Source organism: Littorina saxatilis, linkage group LG16 (assembly GCF_037325665.1).
Source record: "Littorina saxatilis isolate snail1 linkage group LG16, US_GU_Lsax_2.0, whole genome shotgun sequence".
Taxonomy (NCBI): Eukaryota; Metazoa; Mollusca; class Gastropoda; order Littorinimorpha; family Littorinidae; genus Littorina; species Littorina saxatilis.
The window spans coordinates 4,721,445-4,739,354 of record NC_090260.1 but is presented as its reverse complement, the minus strand read 5'-3'; the positions used below and the strand labels follow the sequence as shown (position 1 = coordinate 4,739,354).

The 17,910-nt window shown below is 46.6% G+C and overlaps 1 protein-coding gene across 6 annotated transcripts in view; it reads right to left on the bottom strand.

The window, feature by feature from the left end:
- LOC138950262 (uncharacterized) overlaps positions 1-17,910 on the bottom strand; it is a 323,654-nt gene that overhangs the window by 14,902 nt on the left and 290,842 nt on the right. For 4 of the 6 annotated variants that reach the window (XM_070322018.1, XM_070322014.1, XM_070322015.1 and 1 more), the window contains one exon: positions 12,154-12,223. The exons of the other annotated variants lie outside the window; for them this stretch is intronic. In XM_070322018.1, the coding sequence (XP_070178119.1) occupies positions 12,154-12,204 (51 nt within the window). In that variant the 5' untranslated portion in view covers positions 12,205-12,223. The remainder of the gene's footprint in view (positions 1-12,153; positions 12,224-17,910) is intronic. 6 annotated transcript variants of the gene reach the window in all.

The window sequence follows — 17,910 nt, the reverse complement described above, 5'->3', positions numbered from 1 at the left end:
ATAATTAAACAATGGATGGAAAAGTGTGGTTCATCTGCTCTTAAAGCCATAACAAGTAAAAGTAAAAACAATAAAACATAGACTGAGCAACGGAACTTGGCGGGAGCACGCGCTGAACACCAACAACGCAGCTCTCGTTATAGTGTATGCCAACAACGCAGCTCTCGTTATAGTGTATGCCAACAACGCAGCTCTCGTTACAGTGTATGCCAACAACGCAGCTCTCGTTACAGTGTATGCCAACAACGGGGCTCTCGTTATAGTGTATGCCAACAACGGGGCTCTCGTTATAGTGTATGCCAACAACGGGGCTCTCGTTACAGTGTATGCCAACAACGGGGCTCTCGTTATAGTGTATGCCAACAACGCAGCTCTCGTTACAGTGTATGCCAACAACGGGGCTCTCGTTACAGTGTATGCCAACAACGGGGCTCTCGTTATAGTGTATGCCAACAACGGGGCTCTCGTTACAGTGTATGCCAACAACGGGGCTCTCGTTATAGTGTATGCCAACAACGGGGCTCTCGTTATAGTGTATGCCAACAACGGGGCTCTCGTTACAGTGTATGCCAACAACGGGGCTCTCGTTATAGTGTATGCCAACAACGGGGCTCTCGTTACAGTGTATGCCAACAACGGGGCTCTCGTTATAGTGTATGCCAACAACGGGGCTCTCGTTATAGTGTATGCCAACAACGCGGCTCTCGTTATAGTGTATGCCAACAACGGGGCTCTCGTTATAGTGTATGCCAACAACGGGGCTCTCGTTATAGTGTATGCCAACAACGGGGCTCTCGTTATAGTGTATCCTAACAACGGGGCTCTCGTTATAGTGTATGCCAACAACGGGGCTCTTGTTATAGTGTATGCCAACAACGGGGCTCTCGTTATAGTTTATGCCAACAACGGGGCTCTCGTTATAGTGTATGCCAACAAGGGGGCTCTCGTTATAGTGTATCCCAACAACGGGGCTCTCGTTATAGTGTATGCCAACAACGCGGCTCTGGTTATAGTGTATGCCAACAACGGGGCTGTCGTTATATTGTATGCCAACAACGGGGCTCTCGTTATAGTGTATGCCAACAACGGGGCTCTCGTTATAGTGTATGCCAACAACGGGGCTCTCGTTATAGTGTATGCCAACAACGCAGCTCTCGTTATAGTGTATGTCAACAACGGGGCTCTCGTTATAGTGTATGCCAACAACGGGGCTCTCGTTATAGTGTATCCCAACAACGGGGCTCTCGTTATAGTGTATACCAAAAACGGGGCTCTCGTTATAGTGTATGTCAACAACGGGGCTCTCGTTACAGTGTATGCCAACAACGGGGCTCTCGTTATAGTGTATGCCAACAACGGGGCTCTCGTTATAGTGTATGCCAACAAGGGGGCTCTCGTTATAGTGTATGCCAACAACGGGGCTCTGGTTATAGTGTATGCCAACAACGGGGCTCTCGTTATAGTGTATGCCAACAAGGGGGCTCTCGTTATAGTGTATGCCAACAACGGGGCTCTCGTTATAGTGTATGTCAACAACGGGGCTCTCGTTATAGTGTATGCCAACAAGGGGGCTCTCGTTATAGTGTATGCCAACAACGGGGCTCTCGTTATAGTGTATGTCAACAACGGGGCTCTCGTTACAGTGTATGCCAACAAAGGGGCTCTCGTTATAGTGTATGCCAACACGGGGGCTCTCGTTATAGTGTATGTCAACAACGGGGCTCTCGTTATTGTGTATGCCAACAACGGGGCTCTCGTTATAGTGTATGCCAACAACGGGGCTCTCGTTATAGTGTATGTCAACAACGGGGCTCTCGTTACAGTGTATGTCAACAACGGGGCTCTCGTTATAGTGTATGTCAACAACGGGGCTCTCGTTATAGTGTATGCCAACAACGGGGCTCTGGTTATAGTGTATGCCAACAACGGGGCTCTCGTTATAGTGTATGCCAACAACGGGGCTCTCGTTATAGTGTATGCCAACAACGGGGCTCTCGTTATAGTGTATGCCAACAACGGGGCTCTCGTTATAGTGTATGTCAACAACGGGGCTCTCGTTTCAGTGTATGCCAACAAGGGGGCTCTCGTTATAGTGTATGCCAACAACGGGGCTCTCGTTATAGTGTATGTCAACAACGGGGCTCTCGTTGCAGTGTTTGCCAACCGAGCGGGTTCGAAAGCACTATTTGACAATTATTTGACTATGTAGTATCAAGAAGTGTCATCTTGATTTCGTCTCGTCAGGCAGTATAACATGGAGATTATCCCCGAGTACGCTAGTAGGGGAAAGGCTCCTAATATGGACCGGCTCCTAATATGGACCACCTCCTGTTTTGACAAACTAACGGCGCTAGAGCGCTCAAAACAATTTCATTCGCTTTATTCACCCTCTCTGGATAAGTTGCACATGTCAAAACAGTTGCAGAAACACAAACCTGAAAACCGTTAGGCTTTTTCGCTTTTTTTCACTTTTGGCAGCGTTCACTCTAAATTTGCCGCCTAAAACGGACTCGTTTCTGTCCACAGCCAAAGCTTTCATAACACAAAAATGGCTATATATGACAGCTAAAATCGTATTTGTTACATTTTAGCAGTGTTGACCCCGAGTTTCTAATGCAAACAAAAAATAATAGCAAAATCTCAAAGTATGTGCGAGTCCCCTAATATGGACCACCTTCAACAAATCGAAGAAATTAAAAGCTAAAGGCTATTTTCATTAATTCATTAAGAAGCTTGCTGGTAATAACCTATAACTAGCCCTCGAGATTTCAAAAAAATGCAACGAAAAGTCTTCTTTTCGTGGAAGTTGATAATTTCACTTATTTTCACTCTGTTTTTGATAAGCTTCTTTAGTTTTCTGGTGTGCTTCAAATAATGCTCTCATCAACCCGAAACAGATAAATCTAGAGCATATTTTAATTAGGCTGACTTGTACACTACGTTGTATCATGTTATTTTGAAATATAGGGGGCTTTTTTTACAGTGATTCGCGAAGGCCGCTTCACTGGTCCATATTAGGCGCCCAGGCTCCTAATATAGACCATTTGTGATTTTTTCTGTATTTAATTTTTGCTGAATATGTATCAAAGCTATTTTACTCTAATTAGGCCTAACGGTTAACCTAAGAAAGAAGGACTACCTAACACAAAATGAAACTTCTTTGCACGAAAACAAGCTAGTTATAAGCAATAAACAACAAGTCGCGTAAGGCGTCAATACAATATTTAGTCAAGTAGCTGTCGAACTCACAGAATGAAACTGAACGCAATGCCATTTTTCAGCAAGACCGTATACTCGTAGCATCGTCAGTCCACCACTCATGGCAAAGGCAGTGAAATTGACAAGAAGAGCGGGGTAGTAGTTGCGCTAAGAAGGATAGCACGCTTTTCTGTACCTCTCTTTGTTTTAACTTTCTGAGCGTGTTTTTAATCCAAACATATCATATCTATATGTTTTTGGAATCAGGAACCGACAAGGAATAAGATGAAAGTGTTTTTAAATTGATTTGGACAATTTAATTTTGATAATAATTTTTATATATCTAATTTTCAGAGCTTGTTTTTAATCCGAATATAACATATTTATATGTTTTTGGAATCAGCAAATGATGGAGAATAAGATAAACGTAAATTTGGATCGTTTTAAATTTTTTTTATTTTTTTTACAATTTTCAGATTTTTAATGACCAAAGTCATTAATTAATTTTTAAGCCACCAAGCTGAAATGCAATACCGAAGTCCGGGCTTTGTCGAAGATTACTTGACCAAAATTTCAACCAATTTGGTTGAAAAATGAGGGCGTGACAGTGCCGCCTCAACTTTCACGAAAAGCCGGATATGACGTCATCAAAGACATTTATCAAAAAAATGAAAAAAACGTTCGGGGATTTCATACCCAGCAACTCTCATGTCAAATTTCATAAAGATCGGTCCAGTAGTTTAGTCTGAATCGCTCTACACACACACAGAGACACACACACACACACGCACACACACACACACGCACGCACATACACCACGACCTTCGTTTCGATTCCCCCTCGATGTTAAAATATTTAGTCAAAACTTGACTAAATATAAAAAGTGGTCCATATTAGGGGCCCTTCCCCTACTTGGGCTCAGCAGACTTTAATTGTGTGTCTGTCTGTGTGTGTGTCTGTCTCGACTTAACAGCTTATTGCTGGGAAACTACTGGGCGCAGTTCGTTCAAAAGTTGATTGTATTAAAATTTCATAATGTTACCTGGGACCTAAATGCGAAATAAACCACAAAAACGACTTGGCCGTAGGAGGAGTTCACACCGGCGGGGCAACACGCAGCCATTGAGCTGATAGAACAGCCGAACGCGTCACACACTGACGAGAAAAGCCGAACGCGTCACACACTGACGAGAAATATAGCTCATAAAAAGCATGCGTCTCGCATGCGAGACGATTTGCCAGGCTTTGCGCGTTGTGTGTTTGAATAATTTGATTTGTTGTGTACCCCATTTTCTACCAAGCGTTGGTTGCTCGGTCGCGACTGCGGTGGTTTAGAGGTCGCGATTTTGTGTTTTGATTCTTATCATATTAATTTGTATTTTTTCTTATGGTTTCCTTTGTTTACATATGTTTCAGTCTTTTACCTTCACTTTACATTAAATAATTTGGTAAAACTACCTGGGGCGTGATAAATGCAAGAATCCGCGAGCCAGGACAGTAAAATAACTTCGTGGGCCACCAGTTCACCAGTTATGAAGAGGGTCGGCAGTATATTTTTCACTGTGATCAAATAAAAGAGAAAGGCCAGTCACCACGCACATCCTCGGCTCGCATGCAATGTACTTATATAGCAAAGGGAATGCCTGTAATTCACACAGAGCAATCACTTGGTCTTAAACGTGCACAAGACAAAAACTTTCATACTGGGGGAGCGAGCCAGTCTGAGGAGTACTCGGGTCCAGCGCGAGCGTTTTTTATTAGCTTCTTTCTTCTGTCTTTTTAGCATAGCATTGGAGAGCGACATGTTTGACGAAACAAGTATACTTGTTCCAGTCTAAATAAACTAAATAAACCATGTTAAACATATGTTTCAGATGCTTCGAATTTTCTTGTCCAACAGACAGCGGCAGATTTAGAATGTACGCCGGACAGAAATGAAATGAAGTAAATATATATTTGACGTCAATTGAGTCACGCAGTTTTTATTTGAGTCTGCAGAACTTTGACAATTATATGTTCAAGTGAGCAAATCGCACACTCAGAGGATGGATAGTGCCTTGTCGTTCTCTAAAGACCCACCGACAAAACTGGCTTTTCGGTATTGTTTAGATAGAAAGTGTTCTGTCTGACATTATTTAAAGTGTCATTCTTTATAAGAAGTTACGCTGATATTGCTCATTTGAACGATGAAATGTTCACTTTGTCTTGTTTATTTCTGGCATGATCAACAAAAAAGTGTCCCGGTGTCACGAACTGAAAACTATCGGCTGAACAATCCCTCTGAATGCGGTCAATGCGCATGCGCCAATCTTGGACTTAAAAAACGGACCCCTTGACCGAACGAACCATGGGTTAGGGTTTGGGCCTGACCACTATAACATCTAGTAGGTCACCTTCCTGACAACCAGACACACAGCTGACAGTGACCTACCTGTCGACCACATACAAACACACAGTGACCTACCTGATGACCAGAGACACAAACAGTGACCTAACTGACGACCAGTCACACATACTGTGACCTACCTGACGACCAGAGACACAGACAGTGACCTACCTGACGACCACACACACAGACAGTGACCTACCTGACGACCAGTCACACATACTGTGACCTACCTGACGACCAGAGACACAGACAGTGGCCTACCTGACGACCACACACACAGACAGTGACCTACCTGACGACCAGTCACACATACTGTGACCTACCTGACGACCAAAGACACATACAGTGACCTCCCTGACGACCACACACACAGACAGTGACCTACCTGACGACCCGACAAACAGTGACCTACCTGACGACCTGACACACAGACAGTGACCTGCCTGACGACCAGACACACAGACAGTAACCTACCTGACGACCAGACACAGATAGTGACCTACCTGACGACCACACACACAGACAGTGACCTACCTGATGACCACACCCACAGACAGTGACCTACCTGACGACCAGACACCTAGACAGTGACCCACCTGATGACCAGAGACACAGACAGTGACCTACCTGACGACCAGACACACATACTGTGACCTACCTGACGACCAGAGACACAGACAGTGACCTACCTGACGACCACACACACACACAGTGACCTACCTGACGACCCGACACACAGACAGTGACCTATCTGACGACCAGAGACACAAACAGTGACCTACCTGACGACCACACACACAGACAATGACCTACCTGACGACCACACACACAGACAGTGACCTACCTGATGTCCTGACACACAGACAGTGACCTACCTGATGTCCTGACACACAGACAGTGACCTACCTGATGTCCTGACACACAGACAGTGACCTGCCTGACGACCAGGCACACAGACAGTGACCTACCTGACAATCACACACACAGACAGTGACCTACCTGACAATCACACACACAGACAATGACCTACTTGACGACCACACACACAGACAGTGACCTACCTGACGACCACACACACAGACAGTGACCTACCTGACGACCACACACACAGACAGTGACCTACCTGACGACCACACACACAGACAGTGACCTACCTGATGACCAGACACACATACAGTGACCTACCTGACGACCACACACACAGACCGTGACCTACCTGACGACCACACACACAGACAGTGACCTACCTGACGACCACACACATAGACAGTGACCTACCTGACGACCACACACACATAATGACCTACCTGACGACCTGACACACAGACAGTGACCTACCTGACGACCACACACACAGACAGTGACCTACCTGATGACCAGACACACAGACAGTGACCTACCTGACGACCAGACACACAGACAGTGACCTACCTGACGACCAGACACACATACACTGACCTACCTGACGACCAGTCACACACAGACAGTGACCTACCTGATGACCAGACACACAGACAGTGACCTACCTGACGACCACACACACAGAAAGTGACCTACCTGACGACCACACACACAGACAGTGACCTACCTGATGTCCTGACACACAGACAGTGACCTACCTGATGTCCTGACACACAGACAGTGACCTACCTGATGTCCTGACACACAGACAGTGACCTGCCTGACGACCAGGCACACAGACAGTAACCTACCTGACAATCACACACACATACAGTGACCTACCTGACGACCACACACACAGACACTGTCCTACCTGACGACCACACACACAGACAGTGACCTACCTGACGACCACACACACAGACAGTGACCTACCTGACGACCACACACACAGACAGTGACCTACCTGACGACCACACACACAGACAGTGACCTACCTGATGACCAGACACACATACAGTGACCTACCTGACGACCACACACACAGACCGTGACCTACCTGACGACCATACACACAGACAGTGACCTACCTGATGACCACACACACAGACAGTGACCTACCTGACGACCCTACAAACAGTGACCTACCTGACGACCTGACACACAGACAGTGACCTGCCTGACGACCAGACACACAGACAGTAACCTACCTGACGACCACACACACAGACAGTGACCTACCTGACGACCACACACACAGACAGTGACCTACCTGACGACCACACACACAGACAGTGACCTACCTGACGACCAGACACCTAGACAGTGACCCACCTGATGACCAGAGACACAGACAGTGACCTACCTGACGACCAGACACACGTACGGTGACCTACCTGACGACCAGACACACAGACAGTGACCTACATGACGACCACAGACAGTGACCTACCTGACGACCCGACACACAGACAGTGACCTATCTGACGACCAGAGACACAAACAGTGACCTACCTGACGACCACACACACAGACAATGACCTACCTGACGACCACACACACAGACAGTGACCTACCTGATGTCCTGACACACAGACAGTGACCTACCTGATGTCCTGACACACAGACAGTGACCTACCTGATGTCCTGACACACAGACAGTGACCTGCCTGACGACCAGGCACACAGACAGTAACCTACCTGACGACCACACACACAGACAGTGACCTACCTGACAATCACACACACAGACAATGACCTACTTGACGACCACACACACAGACAGTGACCTACCTGACGACCACACACACAGACAGTGACCTACCTGACGACCACACACACAGCCAGTGACCTACCTGACGACCACACACACAGACAGTGACCTACCTGATGACCAGACACACATACAGTGACCTACCTGACGACCACACACACAGACCGTGACCTACCTGACGACCACACACCCAGACAGTGACCTACCTGACGACCACACACATAGACAGTGACCTACCTGACGACCACACACACATAATGACCTACCTGACGACCTGACACACAGACAGTGACCTACCTGACGACCACACACACAGACAGTGACCTACCTGATGACCAGACACACAGACAGTGACCTACCTGACGACCAGACACACAGACAGTGACCTACCTGATGACCAGACACACAGACAGTGACCTACCTGACGACCAGTCACACACAGACAGTGACCTACCTGATGACCAGACACACATACAGTGACCTACCTGACGACCACACACACAGAAAGTGACCTACCTGACGACCACACACACAGACAGTGACCTACCTGATGTCCTGACACACAGACAGTGACCTACCTGATGTCCTGACACACAGACAGTGACCTACCTGATGTCCTGACACACAGACAGTGACCTGCCTGACGACCAGGCACACAGACAGTAACCTACCTGACGACCACACACACAGACAGTGACCTACCTGACAATCACACACACAGACAATGACCTACTTGACGACCACACACACAGACAGTGACCTACCTGACGACCACACACACAGACAGTGACCTACCTGACGACCACACACACAGACAGTGACCTACCTGACAACCACAAACACAGACAGTGACCTACCTGATGACCAGACACACATACAGTGACCTACCTGACGACCACACACACAGACCGTGACCTACCTGACGACCACACACACAGACAGTGACCTACCTGACGACCACACACATAGACAGTGACCTACCTGACGACCACACACACATAATGACCTACCTGACGACCTGACACACAGACAGTGACCTACCTGACGACCACACACACAGACAGTGACCTACTTGATGACCAGACACACAGACAGTGACCTAACTGACGACCAGACACACAGACAGTGACCTACCTGACGACCACACACACAGACACTGACCTACCTGATGACCAGACACACAGGCAGTGACCTACCTGACGACCAGACACACAGACAGTGACCTACCTGATGACCAGACACACAGACAGTGACCTACCTGACGACCACACACACAGACAGTGACCTACCTGATGACCAGACACACATACAGTGACCTACCTGACGACCACACACACAGAAAGTGACCTACCTGACGACCACACACACAGACAGTGACCTACCTGACGACCACAAACACAGACAGTGACCTACCTGACGACCTGACACACAGACAGTGACCTACCTGACGACCAGACAATGACCTACCTGACGACCACACACGCAGACAGTGACCTACCTGACGACCAGACACACAGACAGTGACATACCTGACGACCAGACACACATACATTGACCTACCTGACGACCACACACACAGACAGTGACCTACCTGATGACCAGACACACAGACAATGACCTACCTGACGACCACACACACAGACAGTGACCTACCTGACGACCACACACACAGACAGTGACATACCTGACGACCAGACACACAGACAGTGACCTACCTGACGACCAGACACACAGACATTGACCTACCTGACGACCACACACACAGACAGTGACCTACCTGACGACCACACACACAGACAGTGACTTACCTGACGACCACACACACAGACAGTGACCTACCCGACGACCAGGCACACAGACAGTGACCTACCTGACGACCAGACATACAGACAGTGACCTACCTGATGACCATACACACAGACAGTGACCTACCTGATGACCAGACACCCAGACAGTGACCTACCTGACGACCACAAACACAGACAGTGACCTACCTGACGACCTGACACACAGACAGTGCCCTACCTGACGACCAGACACACAATGACCTACCTGACGACCACACACACAGACGGTGACCAACCTGACGACCACACACACAGACAGTGACCTACCTGACGACCAGACACACAGACAATGACCTACCTGACGACCACACACACAGACAGTGACCTACCTGACGACCACACACACAGACAGTGACATACCTGACGACCAGACACACAGACAGTGACCTACCTGACGACCAGACACACAGACATTGACCTACCTGACGACCACACACACAGACAGTGACTTACCTGACGACCACACACACAGACAGTGACCTACCCGACGACCAGGCACACAGACAGTGACCTACCTGACGACCAGACATACAGACAGTGACCTACCTGATGACCATACACACAGACAGTGACCTACCTGATGACCAGACACCCAGACAGTGACCTACCTGACGATCACACACACAGACAGTGACCTACCTGCCGATCACACACACAGACAGTGACCTACCTGACGGCCACGCACACAGACAGTGACATACCCGACGACCACACACACAGACAGTGACCTACCCGACGACCACACACACAGACAGTGACCTACCTGACGACCACACACCCAGACAGTGACCTACCTGACGACCACACACACAGACAGTGACCTACCTGACGACCTAACACACAGACATTGACCTACCTGACGACCAGACACACAGACAGTGACCTACCTGACAACCTGACACACAGACAGTGACCTACCTGACGACCTGACACACAGACAGTGACCTACCTGACGACCAGACACACAGACAGACAGTGACTTACCTGACGACCAGACACATAGACAGACAGTGATTTACCTGACGACCACACACACACAGACAGTGACCTACCTGACGACCAGACACACAGACAGTGACCTACCTGACAACCAGACACACAGACAGTGACCTACCTGACGACCACACACACAGACAGTGACCTACCTGACGACCAGAGATACACAAAGTGACCTACCTGACGACCACACACACAGACAGTGACCTACCTGACGACCACACACACAGACAGTGACCTACCTGACGACCACACACACAGACAGTGACCTACCTGACGACCAGACACACAGACAGTGACCTACCTGACGACCAGACATACATACAGTGACCTACCTGACAACCAGACACACAGACAGTGACCTACCTGACAACCAGACACACAGACAGTGACCTACCTGACGACCAGACACACAGACAGTGACCTACCTGACAACCAGACATACAGGCAGTGACCTACCTGACGACCAGACACACAGCCATTGACCTACCTGACGACCACACACACATACATTGACCTACCTGACGACCAGACACACAGACAGTGGCCTACCTGACAACCAGACATACAGACAGTGACCTACCTGACGACCCGACACACAGACAGTGACCTACCTGACGACCCCACACACAGACAGTGACCTACCTGACGACCACACACACAGACAGTGACCTACCTGACGACCACACACACAGACAGTGACCTACCTGACGACCACACACACATACAGTGGCCTACCTGACGACCACACACACAGACAGTGGCCTACCTGACGACCACACACACAGACAGTGACCTACCTGACGACCTAACACACAGACATTGACCTACCTGACGACCAGACACACAGACAGTGACCTACCTGACAACCAGACACACAGACAGTGACCTACATGACAACCAGACACACAGACAGTGACCTACCTGACGACCAGACACACAGACAGTGACCTACCTGACGACCAGACACACAGACAGTGACCTACCTGACGACCAGACACACAGGCAGTGACCTTCCTGACAACCACACACACAGACAGTGACCTACCTGACGTGGTGTCTTGGGTCTGGCCCCGCCTCCTCCCTGCTGGCTGGCCATTGTGCTCGCCCTGTCTCACCTGAAACACCAACACCATGTTTCATGATCAAAGCCGCTTTGCTATACTCACAGTACGTTAAACATAATCAATTTATAACGGGTCTGTAAACCCCAAACACGGCATGGGATGAATACAACCCGTGTATGATACAATTAGCACAGACAAATTATAAAAACAAAAAAAGCAATATTTATTGCTACACTTTTTATAGCTCAACCAAAAATGTAAACGCTTGCAATAAACAACATAAGGCCAAAGTCGTATTTTATGTTTGGTTTCTAGCGTTTTATTCTGGCCACGCAAATTGCACACCGTACACAGACGCGTGTATGTCACTGAGAACACATCCCATTTCGCACTCTTTGATGTTCTCACAAATTGCTTCGTAACTATGCTAAATAACGAAATGAATTTAATTGTCTTTTCTTCATCCACTCTTCTGCCTAAGGTCATGATAGTCTTCGCTAACTTAAAAGTAAATTTTTTCCAGATTCACCGTGAAAAAGACACGTTGCATGATTGAATACACGTATTTCAATATTATTTTTCAGCTTGTCATTTTCCAAAAAGTACGTAAATTCATGGGCCGTGCCAAGACATTCACAACGTCAGGTAGCCTTTGTAAATCGGTTGGTCCGTTATTCTGTAGTTTGATTAAGATTGCCTGAGAAGTTGATGATATATAGTATTTTCTGTGTACATTATCCCTCGGTACGTTGTGCATGTCTGTGTTGCGTGAGACTAAGACAGTCAGTTGCTTTTTTAAATAGTGAACAGCTCGCTTTCGCTCGCAGTTCAATATTTAAAAAAAAAACTCTTGTAAATCTGGTACGACACAGCAAGCCATGTTGTATTCTCTATTCATCTCGTACACAAAAGTTGCAAAGTTGTGCCTATTGTGATTTTTCGTTGATTTTGTTTTTGTCCCTTCTGTTTTTTACAGGTCAATTTTAAGGGTAGCCTTTTTTGAGCGGCTGTCACGTGATTCCTGTAAAGGTCATCTTTAATCCGAATGGTGATTCAGATAGTTAGGTGGACGGCTTTGAATTTCATAGAATACTTTAAATGAAATAACACGGGGATTAATGCTTTAATATGTGTGCGATAAAACAAAGTTCAATGTCTTTATTCCAATCCAACACTCGACATTACACCTCTTTGTGTAAGAGGGGGGGGGGGGGGGGTATAAAAACTCTACCAAACTTCTTGCGTGGTGTTCAGGACAGGTTCACACACACAAAGATTGAACGATGACAACAGTAGTCACACACACAGACAGATATGATACATGCACCTCAGGCCTGATAGCGTCTCAGTCTGATGAACATCCGGGTTACGATCGACTCATGCCAGGTCGTGGAGGTTGGGTTTGAGGTTGCAAAACGGGTTGGGTGGGGGGTGAGAACTCTACCTGATCTGATGTTTCCCACTCTAGCGTGTGAGGCCAAGCGTCACAAACACCACCCAGAAAGGAAGCAACGTCCCGGCAGACAGACAGACCGTGGCCATTGTAAGATAGGTCGGCCGTTGAGTTCAGGAGAGGAGAGATGGGTGGGGGAGATGGGTGGGGGAGATGGGTGGGGGAGATGGGTGGGGGAGATGGGTGGGGGAGATGGGTGGGGGAGATGGGTGGGGGAGATGGGTGGGGGAGATGGGTGGGAGAGATGGGTGGGGGAGATGGGTGGGGGAGATGGGTGGGGGAGATGGGTGGGGGAGATGGGTGGGGGAGATGGGTGGGGGAGATGGGTGGGGGAGATGGGTGGGGGAGATGGGGCGGGGTGGACGGGTGCCTGTCACTTGGCAAATACTCGTTTTGGTGCGTACTGATAAAGGTAACACAGCAATGGGGAAAGAGGTGGGGGGAAGAGAGAGAGAAAGAGAGAGAGAGAGAGAGAGAGAGAGAGAGAGAGAGAGAAAAGAGAGAGAGAGAGAAAGAAAGAGAGAGAGAGAAACAGAGAGAGAGAGAAAGAAAGAAAGAGAGAGAGAGAAAGAGAGAGAGAGAGAGAGAGAGATAGGGAGAGAAAGTTAAGGAGAAAGAGAGAGGGAGAGAGAGAGAGAGAACTAGAAATCTGTATTTTCTAAGGCCACATCCCCTTACAAGAATGGTTAAAATAACGGTAATTGTATGCACAGCTATGAACTATAACCAAATCATGCATACAATTTAACAAATACAATAAAACCCGTATCACAAATGCCATATCACTGAACCTGATTAATAAGGGTTTGTCTCTTCTCGAACATAAAGAACACGAGATTGTCAAGTATTTCACTCGAAGATCTTTATACAAGGGACATGAAAATACAACATGGTGTTCATCTTCTTCATCATTTGTACAGAAAGGTCAGTTTCTAGTCGTTCTGTTTGGTGTGTACCGAAACTTGTGAGCGTTGATTTCAGATACTCCTGCGCGGAAACGAGTTTTGCAGTTCTGTACTTAATGTCTTCAGTCGATTCAATATATTTCTCTTTCTCCATGCATGTTTTGTAACAGTTATAAATGTCAAAACGTCCGCTGCTTTCTAAATAAGAAAATCATTCTTGACAAAAACAGTCTGGTAATCGCCTTATGAACTGTTTAACAGGCGGGGAGGGGTGGAAGGGGGGTCGAGCGTTACATGAACCGCCGTGTTGTGTCCTCTTGGCTGGTTCACGCCACTCTGCCCGCCAATCAGATATCATTTGTGCTGTCAGCCATACAGAGACCTAAACAAGGTAGCATGTTACAACTTTCTTCGGTCGAGTTGCATTAAACCTTATTTACGATTGTCGAGCTCGAATGAAGCGCACATGCTATTCCAACAGAACATTGTTAGTATCTTAACTCCACTATCGCAAAATCACAAAAACAACAACAACAACAACAACAACAACAACAACAACAACAACAACAACGTATAAGTACTGTATAAAGTGACTTCGTTCTGTGTAAATTTAATGTTTTACTATCACATGTTCACAACGTGCATCACAAGCGTCTCATCTACATTCTCTGAATCGCTTTGCATTATCACAAAACTTAATTGTGTTGTGAAATCAAAGCCTTTTACAACGACTAGAGCCTTCACAGTTAGCATAGACAACGACTAGAGCCTTCACAGTTAGCATAGACAACGACTAGAGCCTTCACAGTTAGCATAGACAACGACTAGAGCCTTTACAGTTAGCATAGACAATGACAATAGCCTTCACAGTTAGCATAGACAACGACTAGAGCCTTCACAGTTAGCATAGACAATGACAAGAGCCTTCACAGTTAGTATAGACAACGACTAGAGCCTTTACAGTTAGTATAGACAACGACTAGAGCCTTTACAGTTAGCATAGACAATGACAAGAGCCTTTAGAGTTAGCATAGACAATGACAAGAGCCTTTACAGTTAGCATAGACAATGACAAGAGCCTTCACAGTTAGCATAGACAATGACAAGAGCCTTTACAGTTAGCATAGACAACGACAAGAGCCTTTACAGTTAGCATAGACAACGACAAGAGCCTTTACAGTTAGCATAGACAACGACTAGAGCCTTCACAGTCAGCATAGATAACGACTAGAGCCTTTACAGTTAGCATAGACAACGATTAGAGCCTTCACAGTTAGCATAGACAACAACTAGAGCCTTCACAATTAGCATAGAGAACGACTAGAGCCTTCACAGTTAGCATAGACAACGACTAGAGCCATCACAGTTAGCATAGACAACGACTAGAGCCTTCACAGTCAGCATAGACAACGACTAGAGCCTTCACAGTTAGCATAGACAACGACTAGAACTTTCACAGTCAGCATAGACAACGACTAGAGCCTACACAGTCAGCATAGACGACGACTAGAGCCTCAACAGTTAGCATAGACAACGACTAGAGCCTTCACAGTCAGCATAGACAACGACTAGAGCCTTCACAGTAAGCATAGACAACGACTAGAGCCTTCACAGTTAGTATAGACAACGACTAGAGCCTTTACAGTTAACACAGACAACGAATAGAGCCTTCACAGTCAGCATAAAAAACGACTAGAGCCTTCACAGTTAGCATAGACACCGACTAGAGCCTTCACAGTCAGCATAGACAACGACTAGAGCCTTCACAGTCAGCATAGACAAGACTAGAGCCTTCACAGTTAACACAGACAACGACTAGAGCCTTCACAGTCAGCATAGACAACGACTAGAGCCTTCACAGTTAGCATAGACAACGACTAGAGCCTTCACAGTTAGCATAGATAACGACCAGAGCCTTCACAGTTAGCATAGACAACGTAAAGAAACAGGAAGAAAGAAACAAGCGCTGGGTGGTATGTATGTATATGGGAATGTGTATGTATATGGGAATGTGAAGGCGAAACAACAATTACGAAAACCAGGTCTCTGAATCGCTCTACACATACACACACTTACACACACACTACCACGCTTGTCTCGATTCCCAGTCAATGTTAAAACATATAGTCAAAACTTGTCTAAATGAAAAAATCCATTCGTAACAATCTGCTTTGACACAGCAAGCCAGGTAGTTATCTATATGTACACGACACTGGCTGTACAATGCAGGCCCTACAGGTAGGACTACCAGTGTACCCGGGATCTTGTCACGTGTCGTCTCAGACTACTGCACATCCGGGTCACATTGTACTTATAGCGGACGATATCAGGGGAAGGGGTGGAGCTATGTGACTCGTGTAAGCCATTACTGCCTGGCCTGTTTTGTTCAACACGTTGGCCTTTTGGGAACGAGTTAAGACTCAGTGTCGTGATTTGAGCTCTATGTCTCGCTCATTCTCTGTCTTGGTGTTGCTCTATGCCTGTCTGTCTGTCTGTCTGTCTGTCTGTCAGTCTGTACTAGCTGTTTGTGTCTCTCTTTCTATCTCTATTTCAGAACAAAAAGTTGTCTGTATAATGCGCTTCTTGCACATAAACTCATAATTTTCTTCCTTTTATTATGTATTTATTTAAGGTGGCAGTACCCCCTGTACGTGGGTCAAAAATCACTTTTTCATGACATTATATGATGTAAGACTTTTTATATGTAAATATGATTGAAATTTCATAATCTGTAAGTGTTTTTATTCAAAACGTAATAGTTTTCGATAAATTTGAGGTCAAGTGGGGGTGCACAGCCCGGAAATTCCGAGAATTTTTACGTTGAAAACAACCTCAAATTTCTCGAACACTACTACGTTTTGAATGAAAAAAAAAACACTTGCAGACTAAGAAATTTCAATCATATTTACATATAAAAAGTCTTACATCATGTAATGTCATGAAAAAGTGTATTTTGACCCAGCAGACCAGACAGGAAGGGGACCCATACCAGCCAGGGGGGTACTAGCTCAGCAGACCAGACAGGAAGGGGACCCATACCAGCCAGGGGGGTACTAGCTCAGCAGACAGGTAGGAAAGCAAATTTGTATCCAATTTGAAGGCTAAAAAGTTAGCGAAAAATGGCGATGGCGGGTCAGTTTGGGGCTGATATTGGAGATATTCACATACAATTTTGTGGAGTGCTTTAAAATGCTTGTATCTGGATGTTGTCATAGCATTTTCTGGATATCTGTCCTAGATATTGATTAAGAATTTTTTTCAACTTTTTTTATGACCTAATTTTAGGCACATTTTTACACGGCCATCACACATCAACCGTTACAGATATAAGAAATCCCCTAGCACATAATCCAGATAATCTACTGCTTACATCATTTACA